Source organism: Myiozetetes cayanensis, unplaced genomic scaffold, assembly GCF_022539395.1.
Source record: "Myiozetetes cayanensis isolate MyiCay16 unplaced genomic scaffold, myiCay2020 scf1, whole genome shotgun sequence".
NCBI lineage: Eukaryota > Metazoa > Chordata > Aves > Passeriformes > Tyrannidae > Myiozetetes > Myiozetetes cayanensis.
Genome location: NW_026086604.1, coordinates 114,339,069 through 114,352,051, shown reverse-complemented (window position 1 = coordinate 114,352,051; position 12,983 = coordinate 114,339,069). Strand labels below are relative to the sequence as shown.

Genomic DNA, 12,983 nt, shown 5'->3' with positions numbered 1-12,983 from the left:
CTCAAGGAAAGTAATCATTTAGAGCTTTTCGGTTAGATTGCATTACTGGCTTCAGAAATTTGAAATGAAAATATTACAAAAGCACGTAGCCATGGTAGTAGCAAACTTGGAAGACATGAGGGTAATATTCGTCCCAGTTTTCTGGTGATTACTGATGTGCATAGTGTATAAAAGCTTAATTGGAGCAAACTATATAAATAAATTAGGAACTGCAACTGCATATAGATAACAATTTTAAATTTATGTCATGGCTGAAAAATGTTGTGGGTTTTTTTTTATAAAAATGCATTTCCTTTAATCTTTCAGTGTGTCTTTGCATGAGATTTAGAGACATTTCTTACAAGATTTTTTTTTAAATGGATGTGTGCCCATGCCTTATCAGTAGTGGAAATAACAGACTGAGAGAATCCATGCAGATTGGGCTAGTTAGCCTTGATATCCAACCAGAAGACAAATCATGGGATTTCACAAACTCACTGTTTATTTTCTCTGCATGCATCTTAGGGACTTAGTGCCTAACAGGACTTCTGGTTTGTGTTATGTGAGAATGGTAGAGAAAGGTGATCAGTCTGCAGGCTAAAGAGAAGGAGGAGCAAGACTCAGAGGAGCAGGACTCAAAAAGCAAAAGGGAAATGCATCAACAAGCAATTGTGATCAAGAGGGTGTGCAGAGCAGAAGCCCATTTTTGGAGACTATGCACAGGTGATACAATTTCTTATTCCAAGCCTCTTGAAATTGGAAATCTTGGGTTCTCCCTGTGGAGTGCTTTCAGGTCAAATTCACCTTTGTGTTCAACAGAAGCAAAATAACTCACTTTTTGACAGACTGACTCTTCGCTTAAGGTCCACACAGGCTCACCTGCACAGCAGTGAGTGGGGAAGGAGGAGATCCTAAATGGCTTAAGATGCATGAGTGTTTAACATAAAGGTAGTACGCAATCTACATACAAATGTCTATGATAAACACAGTAAAAATCTCTAGGAAAAAAAAGAGATCATGAGAGTCATGTTGTACATGACTTAAGGGCCATTATTAAAACCCCTAAACTTGCATTAAAGATATTGTTGTGCTCTTAGAAGTTTCTTGAGTCAGGAGTTGTGGTTTTTTTTTCCTTTACAGCTTTCTCAGTAAGTACTTTAGCACAGCAGTTAAGCTGTAAATAAGGTTGCCCAGAAGAAACTGTTTACACTCAAGTGTAGCTTAGAAAGCTGTCAAGAAATACAAGATGGATCACACTTACTTCCCACCCTATGGGCTTTTATCTAATAAGCTGGATGCAGAAAGAAGCAGTTACCCTTTCCTATTCAATGTTACATATATATGACTGTTATCTGGCACTGTTATCCTAAATTGCTTTGATAAGAAGGCAGAAAGAGGTACAGTGCAGAAAAACCTCTAATCTCTTCAATCTTGAACAGTGAATTGCAGTGCACATTGATAAACCTTTGGTGTACTGGATGTCTTAAGGGAATTTAAAGCAAGAATTTGTCTCCATTTCAGTTAAAGTTTTAGTTGTTCCACAAATGCTAATGTGCAAATAAGTAAGCAAATCCTTTTTCTGACTTTGATAAATGCACTTCTGACCTTCTGAGAAAAATGAGAATGAGAAGTTTTGAAATACTAGTGATGTAAATATTAATGTCTTTCTTACCTCTATCAAGCAAATCTGCATGAAGTAGTTATGTATGTGACTGGTGCTACCATACTGATCTGGAAATGTGAATATTAACCACCTATCTCTATGAAGCACCTGTGGAGTTAAACTGACCCTCTTGTTTTATATGAACCATATAAAATTATGCTATTTTATCATCTTAACTGTATTATTGAAAATTTTATTACATTTTTGTAGCTTTAAGAGTGCAGAGCCAGTTGAGACTACTTTGTGAGGTAATATAAAATTTTTAAATCTCTGATTTTACTTATATGTTCTGTTCAGCCTGATGATCTAGTTGAATGAAAACAGTAGTTCTTAAAGCATGAGTAGTTCTTAAAGAATGAAAACAGTGGTTCTTAAAGCATGAACCTGCCATACCTTGGTCCATGGCACTAGATAGCCTTGAATATGTGTGTTGGTCACTTTGCTCTAAGGCTTTGCACTAAACCTTAAAGAATTTGCAGGATCAACACTGTGCAAAATGAGAATTCTCCCAAAGATTTCATTTGTTAAGAACACTCAATTCTATTGGGTCAAAGGTAGGGAATGGCAGATATCAAATTGTTAAAAATATCTTAGGTTCACTACTAGCAGTATACAGGTTAATGAGTCAAATGATCATAGCAGACTGTCTAGCTTCAAACTGCAGAAGACAGCATAAAAAGTTTCTGTTAGTGAAACCTATCAAGTAATTATTTTCCAAATCCAGAACTGGGCATTTGATTCAAATACATCCTAAAGAAATCTTTCCCGATACCCCAAAGGAATGATCCAACATGATCCTGTCTGTGTGCTCTCTCTATACTTCTCCTCTTTACCCTCAGTGAGGGAAAAAATGTTACCTGGCTTCTTGCATATTATGGCTAACAGGCTTGAAGATCTTACTTTACTCAGTCTTAGTGCAGCCTACCAAAAGAATGTGTAGGGAGAAATGCAAATCTATCTCTTTTTTTCCCTAAAGCTGTCTTGCTGTAAAATACCAGTCTTAATGGTTGGCTGCACTCTTCTCTGACATTGCAAAAGTTATACAAGTAGTTCTCACTAATGTTAGTAGAAACAGGGTGCATAGCTTGAGGACAGATTATAGTCTTTGTCTTGTAGGACATGAAAATAATTGAGACTCTCTTGTCAAGACCTGAGCTTTCCTTTGAGTTTTAATGTGTTTTGGCAAGACACGTCAAAAATATATCTCATGTTGAAAGACACTCATCCTGTAATGTTAGATAGCAACATACAGAATGCACAAACCACCAAGAAATTCATATCACTTTTGTGGTCTCCATCATAGCCCAAAAGCCTTTTGTTCAAGTGTGTTCAGCAGTTTTCAGTTGATAAACAAACTGATATCCTTGAGGATGACATTTGTCCTCTGTGTGGGACAGTTGTCACTAAAAGAGTTTTAACTACAGTTTTTAAATTATTAATGATCTTTTTTTAAATTATTAATGATCTTTTATTTCAAAAGAAATGTAAATAAATTTTGTGGGCAGAAGTCATAGTTTCATTTTTCATTAAGAAAAATGCTAATATTTGGTACAATTTAAAGGGCAACGAGTGTAGGCGATGTTTTTTAATTCAACTTCCCTTTCAAATCACTGAGTTATAAATGTTTTAGACGTTCTGTTTACTACTTGCAAAGAATCATGCACCAATTAGTTTAACTCTAAGTATGTGGATCTCTTACCACTATTGGTTTGTTGTTTCTATATTAGATTCTTCATCTGGTATTCGTGTTGCCTAAGAAGAACAATAAGTGTTATGCTGGATTCCTGGTGTTTTCCCCCAGGAATCAAGAAATCACTGTTTCTGATTCTGTTCCTTCTTTGTCAAGCAGATATTATTTTAAATTTCCGAACAACGTATGTCAGCAAGTCTGGCCAAGTTATATTTGAAGCACGATCTATTTGTATCCACTACGTGACTACGTGGTTTATCATTGATTTAATTGCTGCACTTCCTTTTGATCTTCTTTATGCTTTCAACGTCACTGTGGTAAGTACTAACCCATCTTTTTAATTGTTCTTTTCTTTTCAAGAGGGGTTTGTTGATGTGTTTTTGGTTTTTTTCCCAGATCTGGAAACTAAAACATAATGAACTAAAATATCTTGCTATCTTTTTCAGCTTTGTGGTGTATTTTCATATTGGATGTACTCATTTTTTAATTCAATTGTTATTACTTTGTAAATAGCTGCACCTCTGTTAGCTTCACATTTAATTACACAAACACAGTTTTCTATGGTTTTTACTCCCTTATGCTGCATAAATTCAGTCCTTAATTTTTCAAGATTCGTAAATTTTTACGGTGGTAAAGTAAATAGTTTTTACAGTCAGCGTGGTCAGCACTCTTACTCAGCCAAGACTCTTCTTTCTCTTTACCTCTAGGCAATTTAGTGCAAAAATTGCAGCATGATAACCAATATTTGTGTCTTCTAACACCTATTGCTTACAATTGTTGCTTACTTTACTTTCGACTCATCTTTTTTAGAAATGTGATGACAAAAGGCTTAATCTACTTTGAAAAATGTTTGCTCTAACATCAAGTGATGTCACAATCATGATGTGTTACGTTTGTGTTGGCTTACTTATACTAAGTTAAAATTTTTTATTCTGCTAGCCCTACTAGATGTAGTAGAATAAGAATCTACCAAGCAAAATTACAACAAACAAGGAAACCAACACCTCCTGCCCAAATAACCAAAAACCCCTCCTCCTCCAAATCAGAAAGTTTAATTTTTATTAAAAAACAGTGGCAGAGGTTTCTTAATTTTGTGGTCTTTTGCCTTAAGAGACTAAGGTTTTTAGCTGTCCACTTTCTAATTCTCAGAATTTTGATCTTTCTTAATGAAGCAAACTCAATCTCAATTTCATTAAATGTGAGTTACAGACAAGCACATAGATGATAGGATAGACTCATATCAGAAAAAAAAAAACCTACATAGAAAGACACTGGTCAGGAAGGGTCCTGTGTAAGGTATCATGTTTGATTTTATCATTTAGTTCCATTTCCTTCGATGAACTTCCTTTTCATTCAATTTGTTACTTTAAGAACCATCAATCTGATGCTAGTGCAGTAGCTCTTAAAACCAGACAGTTAATAGTTCCACATTGTTCGATCACTGTTTTTTTAAAACCAGTGGGTAATCTATTTAAATACATTACTATCTCAGTTTATCCCTTACATTAAAACCAAAGAGCTTGCATAACTCTGTTGAGTTTATTCCTATTAAGAATTTTTCATTAAATGAACCAGGTTTAGCCTTTCCTTCAAGGAGAAAAGTAAAAAGATGCAAACAAAAACCAAGAAAACCCCAAGGTAAAACAAACAAACAAAACAACAACCAAAATCCCCATCTTTGTTTTGTTCTCCACTGAAAGGACTGATATGCTTTCTGCACTTAATTCTGGAAAAGAAAGTATTATCCAATAATTACTTTTACAGTTAAAATGTCACAATTTAAAAAATGATTAATAGACATCTCCTGACTTGTACTTTTAAATGTTTTCCTTTAATGAGATTTCTGATACAGTGATTAAGAATATCTGAGTACACTGAACTGCCCTCTGTTAGTAGTGGGTCCTAGCACTAAACCCCAAATAATAAATGATACATAACCATGTTGATTTTTAAATTAACATTGACTGACAGGCGTAGCTTCCTGAATGCTTCAAGAGGTTGAACACCTTGTTAAAAATTTTTTCAGGGTCCAATCTGCTTCCTTCAGTGACTGTGGCCCAGCTTTGGTAACTAACTGCTATATGGTAAAGACTGCCTTAGAGAAGAGTCAAAGGCTAACCCTCTCTTCCCTCTGGTAATTGAGAGCAAATCCAGAATTTTGGAGTCAGCACCCTGCATTTACCCCAGCAAACCCCATTGTTTGTTCTCTGTGTGATTCCTCAATGGGAATACAGTGCCTTACTGTATCGTATTTCCTATCATGACAAGACTTGGCAACTGTTAATATAATCCTCAAGGCAACAATCACTATTGACCGTTTCAAGAACAGGGGGAGGTGTTAATCACATTCTGCTGCTTTCAGACTTTATGATTTAATAAGCCATTTCCTCATGTCTGTCCTCAGATTTTCACTTCATCAACTTTCAGATGTTGCCTCAACAGAACGGTGAGAAAGGGCATCAGGGAGCATCTCACTCCTTTGCTGATCAGGCCCCGGCACAAAGGCCAAACCTTTAGGGAGGCTCTAGGTATAGTGCCACACATACCTGTGTATGTATGGCACATATATGTCAAACTCCAGCTGGAGATTGATGGAGCCAGAGTGCGTGTAAATGCTGTGGAGTCTTTTGCTATCTTTGAATGTATTTTGAAAGAAGAAAAGTGAAACTGTATGAGTTGACTCTACTGCCTTTACACCGTGGAGGGATTCTGCCCTACCATTAAATCTGGGACTCTTTGGAGGTCTGAGACCCCGGCCCCATTCCTGTTTAACCTCAGAACATGCCAAGACCCCAGTTCCTTCCATCCTTGTGTTCACCTAACATAAAGGATCCCTTAATTTGTGGAAATGTGTTGTCAAATGTTGCCAAAGTAAAAAACCAGGCCGTTAAGCACTAGTTATAATGATTGAATGGGCTCCTTTCTGCGTAGGTATTGATGGTTATAGAGCAAGAGTATCATTTTTTGAGAAAAAAACAACTAATCAGGTGGACAAAAATGATAAAAAATTTATCTTTCCTTGTTAACTCATTTTTTATGTAGGAGATGGTTCTTCCAAGCAGAGAATTTAATCAGTGGTTTGTAGCAACTTTATTTCTCAGTACTTCTCAGGACTGTGCTGATGGAGTTTGTGTTAGTCTCAGATAAAATTTTGTCCCTGTCATTTTGACAGAAAAAGGTTAACCCAGATAGTCTAAAATGATTAACAAAGTGGAAAATTTTGGTGATTTTATATCTGTGGGCAAAGCAAGATCTATGCAGGCACAAGTATGTGTGCTGACGCCTCGTTTTGTCTTTCTAAATTTGTGGCATAGAAAAAGAAGCTGCCTGATGGCATTTTAGGTCTTCCAATGATATATTGGACACAATACCAGAAAAGTGTTTGCCGTGACTAATGAGAAAATTCAGTGTAATATCATATGATTAATTACATCTGTGATCAAATTTATACTAGAAATTATTTTGAAATGAGGTGGTCCTTAGGCATTAAAATGAAACTGTCTCCACATTAAAAAGAATATTATGGTATATAATTCACTGTCTTTATATCTACCAGTGTTCTGTAGCTTAACAAAAATGGTCAGAATTTAGGCAAAAGTAACTGGCAGGGCACACTGTAACAGCCCTTTTGCAATTTCTTATTGGTAGGGATGTAATAAAAAAATAATTTCACCCAAGTTGTCATTATTTGGTTGTGATATGGTAGAACATAGGCTCCCACATAAAGGTGAAGGCTCCAATGTGTCTGCCAGAGCACATATACAATCATTATACACGCAATCATTATACATATGTTTATATATTGGTACAACACTTCTAAGAGTCTGTCATGAAGAGGGACCCTTTTATGTTATGAGTGCACTTTTAAGTGTTGTGTTATGTTACGAGAACCATGTTTTGTTCAAACAAGCTGGTAAAAGAGGAGAAATGGGACTTTGGGAAATGAATTACCACAAAAATGTAGGCAGTTGGTATAGTTGTATAACATTCATAGAATAATTATAATTTAAAAGTTATATGATTGTATTAATACAATTATGCCAATTACTCCAAATATTTTGCAGCCTTGTGCACCAGATTTGCAGATGTTCTTGTGCTTATGACCACAGACATAACTAATTCCCTGACACTATGGATAAGATGGAGAAAAGAAATACAAGAAGAGAAGACTTTGTAAATGTTTGTGCACTTCAATGTCAGATCTTACTCTGCAGCAGTGAACTTCAAAGTATTTTTTAGAAGTATTGTGTTTTTGTTGATTTTTTTTCCCCCGGCTATCTATCTGAGAAAAAATGCAAAGGTTCTTGAGAAAAAAACAATAAATAATGGGCAATATATACTGCCCATTGAAGAAGCTCGTGGGAGAATTACTTATGTATTATCAAAACTGTAGTAACCACAAAAAAGAAAAAAAAGTTTGTAGATTTTTTTTTTTCTTTTCAGATTTTGCACCTTCTTAAATCCTCAGACTGGAATAAAATCAATGAGTTGTTAAGTCTTTGAATAAATAAAATATACCCCATGTTGCAGAATTTATTAGTCATCTTGGACCTAGCTGTTAGTGAATATACACCTATAAAATTTAGATTTCAGATTATTAGTTTTGATAACAGCAACAGAAAGGTTGAGCTTCAGGTTCTTCTGGATTAGCAGAAGCAAATGGATATTGATTGAACTGTACTTTTAGACTTTCTGTTCAGCGAGCTCATTACTGTGCTCTGGGAGGGCTGTGGGAAGACATGTCAAGTCTGATGTTATTTTTGTAGCTGATGCATGTATCCTGTATCAGCCAGGATACTAATAGGCATTAATCCTAATGTCTCATTAATAAAGGGAAAATAAGCAGCTTACTGTTAATGAAAATTATGGCTATTTAATCTTAAAAAACCAGAAGTATTTGGATCCTAATCTGTATGTTTTTTGCTAACTCTACCCAACAGCTAAAACATGAGCCAAATACATACCATGCAAAACTGGGAGCTGTGCACACTCTGGCATGAATGTAGGTTGCAGGATGCTCTAGCAGGGATTGGGTCATCCAGAGATTGCTCACTTTGTGCTGAAACTCCTCCAAGTCCAAGGCCTGTAAACTTCATAAACTGATGTATATTTACAGTGCTGAGCAGATTAGGTGCCGCTTTTGCCACAAAAACTTGAAAGGTGATAATATTTCAGCTAAGGAATTTAAGAAGTGGTATTAGAAGTTTTAATGCAAGCTTTTTTGAGCTACAGCTTAGTACAGAGTAGTAAAATATGCCCAGGTGTGTGAACACAGGTTTAAATCAGAAGAAAAATCTGAGCCTTCTCTAACTTCTCTGCTTCCTTGTTCCGCAAAATATCTGCTATATCTTATCATCTCTTCCAGGATAAAATATAAACTGGTTTCATCTCATACATATTTCAGTTAGGTCTACTGTTAGAAGAAACTGAAAATCATCGTGTGCTTGGAGATATTTATTTTGTGGTTTCGTATTACAACCTAATGAACATTGGTCAGTTTGGCAATTATATTTCTCTTCTAGAGCTGGGAAGAATACATTTTTCACAAACACACATTTTTAAGCTAAATCTGAAAGAAGACTGTATTAAAAAAAAAATCTCACAATATTTCAAGTTTGGTTTAAATCAGGAATAGTAATTATATATTTACACATCAAAATGAAACACATTTTTTAAAGCATCTTTTTTACTATTCTCTGCTTGTCTTAAGATTTAGTCTAGGAGCTATGTAACTGAATGAAAAGGAGGCAAAATTTCACAGAGCTTTTGAATTTCCTTTAATTAAAGCAAGAGAACTGTGTGACAGAAGTAAGCTGCTGACAAGTTTTTTTCTCTCCATCTTCTCCTAGGTTTCCCTTGTCCACCTTCTAAAGACAGTGCGGTTGCTCCGCCTCTTGCGTCTCCTTCAGAAGCTGGATCGTTACTCCCAGCACAGCACAATCGTTCTCACGCTTCTCATGTCCATGTTTGCCTTGCTTGCTCACTGGATGGCCTGTATTTGGTATGTCATAGGGAAAAGGGAGATGGAACAGAATAACCCCCTTACCTGGGACATCGGTAAGTTCTTCCATCCTACGAACATATATACACGTGTATATATCCATATATGTGTGTCAATATATAAAAGAACATGCATAAGTCACTCAGGACTTTGGAGTTTGTTCAATCTTATACAATTTTTCAGTGCTGTCTGTAGGAAAAAAAAAAAGGAAGAGATTGGCACTCTAAAACTCAGGTCAGTTTCAAAATGAGGGTTAAAATAAAAAGAAAGTGGCAAAAATAAAAAACAATGAGATTTTTAAGAGTGACTCAAAGTTTGGAAAATTGAGGGTCTGGATAGGAAAGGGCTGGACAGAATATGCAAAAGAGAAGTTCGTGGGCTTTTGTGAGTTAGGAAAATTCATCAACAGAGGCATTTCCTTGAGTGTGGTGATTATTCCTTCCTATGCATTAAATCAGATAGGCCTTGAAATGCCTTCAAGTTAAAAACTCCCTTTAGAACTATTGTTTAGCAGCTTTGCAGGTTATGCTCTTTTGCAGAGCAGAAGAGGTGTTTATCAATGCAGAGATGGTTTGGGGATACTCAGTTTTGGTCCAATGTTTTCTACCCCTGCCTTCATTCTGATTTAATTGAGTGTTCCATATTGGCTCCTTAGATTTTAAGCTTTTCATTTTTTTAAAAGGTTTATCATTATTTCCAGGCATTGTACCCCCATGTGATGGTACAACAGGGAAACAATATACCTTGTATAGGAGCCTGACACCACCAGGTACTCATACACTATTGAAGGTGTGTTACCCACTAGTGCAAGAGCTGAAACTCAACATCTTCCCACATGGGTCATTCTGACTTTACTGAAAAGGCACGTTTCTTTTGCTGTCCTTCTCAGATGCCACATTGATATCGAGAACCCCCTTTTCTCCCTTATCCTTCTAATTCCTTATGTTCTATCTTTTTAATTCTACTTGTATTTACCTTTAGCCTAATCTATTCACTGAAGCAGGAGACTAAATCAGGTCAACAATAAAACTGACTGAAGAAGGGAAGCCTGGCTAGTTTCTTTATGCTATATGTAAGACATGATTAGAAAGCATACACATAAATTCTAATATGTAAGTTATCTGTGAGAGAAAAAGAATGCATGTGTATCTTTCATAAGCAGATTGTCTAATGGTCAGGCAGAGTTTCCAAAGAGAAAAAATATATGGGGGAGAATAATGCAAACACCTGTAGCTAAAGGCCAAATTCAAACTGCAATTGTCCTATACTTATCTCCTTTGATTTCTTTTCTTTTAATCCCATTAGCATCTATCTAAATCATCTAATAACAATAAATCTGAAGGAAAAACTACAAGCATGTTAAAGGTGCTTGACCTCAGAGAGGTGACGATGCTGGGTCAGGAAGAGGAAAAGAAGAAATAAAGACCAAGCAATATATGTCTCTATTTTTTTGATAGGGCACTTAAAGTTTTGTGGAGTTTCTTATTCTTCTTGTTAGTTGTTTATTTTTCTTTCCCTTTGTAAACCAGGTCTGTGACCTGCTGCTGAAATCCTCGTGGAGTACAAACCTCTCAAAGAAAAGACTGCAGCTGCAGGGGAGAACATACAAAAAAAGCCCACTGTGCAGAAATTGGACCAATACTGCTAACATAGAAACAAATCCAGATAATAATAATAATAATAGTAATAATAATGATAATAAATAATTCTCTCTAGTGGGAAGTAGCTGTGAAGACACATTGTCAGCTTATATAGGCCACAAAAAATAGCTGGTTTCAAAGCATTCATTGCAGTCCAAATGATGATGATGGGCTGCATCTTTGCTCCCCAGGTAGGGCTGCTGGCTGTGCTCCCCATGCTCCCTTTTCCCCAAGCCAAGGCCACAGTCAGGAAACTCTCTTCATGTACCCTGGGGTTCTTGCCATTTATTGCTATGAAAACATTAGCTTTCACCAATCAGTTTTGCCCTTTCTTGGGCAAGGGCAATAATAAGAAAACAACCACGTCAGAAGCAATCCCAGTTTAACTGGAACAGAGACATTTCCCAGAAGTCCCATTTGTGTCTCAGTGAAGAGTTTTGTATCTGGGTTATCACACACTCATCATCAACTAGTGGGCTTCCCAGGCAGAAACTGCTCCTTAAGAGCCCCTCACCATTAGCCTATCCTGGTGAGACTCAGTGACATTCCCTGGACAGCTGCAGGTGGGGCATCTCCACATTGGATGGGCCAAGGTGCTTCTTACTGGTGTGTACTCTCAGACTTTAGCCTCCTACCTGGAAAAAGGGCTTCACCATTGGTCTTACAGCATGATATTGTTTTGGTTGTTTTTCCAATACTGTGGGTTTATATTTTTGCCTGAAAAGCTCTTCTATTTGTAGGTAGTCTCTAAAATATTTAGATGCTATAAATGTATAATAAAAATTACACTGTAATGACTCATGCAAAGCTCTTACAGATATTAATTCTGTATCTCTCAGAATGGTTATTTCTAAAGTTCTAAGTTAAACAATTTATGGCTTTGGGGATTTGTTTGGAGTTTTTTGTTTGCTTGGGGTGTTTTTGTTTTTTTAAATGAAACAGAGATAAAATGTTAAAATATTAGAAACTGGTTTAAGGAGCTCAAAAAACTCCAGATAAAACTCAAAAAACTGGCATGAGGCTGCTGTTTTGCAAAGACCACTTCAGAAATGATGAAATTTCTGTGTAAGCTTATGTGTCACATATATGAGCAGAAAAATTATGTGATTTTTTTCAATCAGTGCAAATTTTATTTGCTCTCCACATGCAAACTAGTTGCTGGTGAAACGACAACGAATTTAAGTCTTGGCCTTCTGTGTGCTATATCTTTTGCTACTCTGTGATACACAGCTGATTATATGTAGCTAGACTTTCACCTTAAGAAAACTTCCAATGACAAGTTCATTACAGCTCACAGCATCCACATAGGTGATATGTTGAGGGGAGAATGGTGAGTGTGATTTAGAGTATGAGTGATTAAGGAAAGTAAAATGAGATCTAGAGGTAATAATAAATCACAAGCAAATAATGTACACAGAAGAAATCTAGTTTGGAGTATAATTAAGGTAATATCACTGTAAGACACTGAGTAAATTCATTCCTTCTGAAGGAAGACCTCAACTGAAAATTTCTGGAGAGCATGTAAAAGAGTCTTTTTACTGCAGGCAAAGCAGTAAAATAGATCCTAAGTCTTATATTTATAGATTTTAATTTTTTTAACTTTTAATTTTGATACGTTACTACCAAAACTTGAGACTCGAGTTTCAATCAATACATCTTATACAATGTTTATTCCAGCCATGAATAGGCTTTCTAATTGACAGCATTAAAAATACAATGCAAAAGTTATAAATCCTATCCTATTTTTCATTTAAAGAAATGTGGCCCCTCTTTGGAATCTTTACTGTTGATTCATCACTGGAGTGTCTCAGATGATGTGCTCCTGAAGAACTGGTGCACTTAGTATGGATGGTGCAATGTATACAATAGCTGAAATATAGGAATGGGGTTGTTCTAAGAAAGGAAAATGATGCCTGCAATGAAAAGAAGATTAATTTGCTTTTTATGCTTGCTGCTGGTTTTTTTGGGGGTGGAGAGGTGCAGGCTGGGGGAAGAGGCAGAGGGAGAAAG

At 36.1% G+C, this 12,983-nt stretch overlaps 1 protein-coding gene across 2 annotated transcripts in view; it reads left to right on the top strand.

The window, feature by feature from the left end:
• KCNH8 (potassium voltage-gated channel subfamily H member 8) overlaps positions 1 to 12,983 on the top strand; it is a 178,428-nt gene that overhangs the window by 99,729 nt on the left and 65,716 nt on the right. For both annotated transcript variants that reach the window (XM_050311757.1, XM_050311756.1), the window contains exons 6-7: positions 3,492 to 3,649; positions 9,182 to 9,389. In XM_050311757.1, coding sequence (XP_050167714.1) covers positions 3,492 to 3,649; positions 9,182 to 9,389 — 366 coding nt within the window. The remainder of the gene's footprint in view (positions 1 to 3,491; positions 3,650 to 9,181; positions 9,390 to 12,983) is intronic.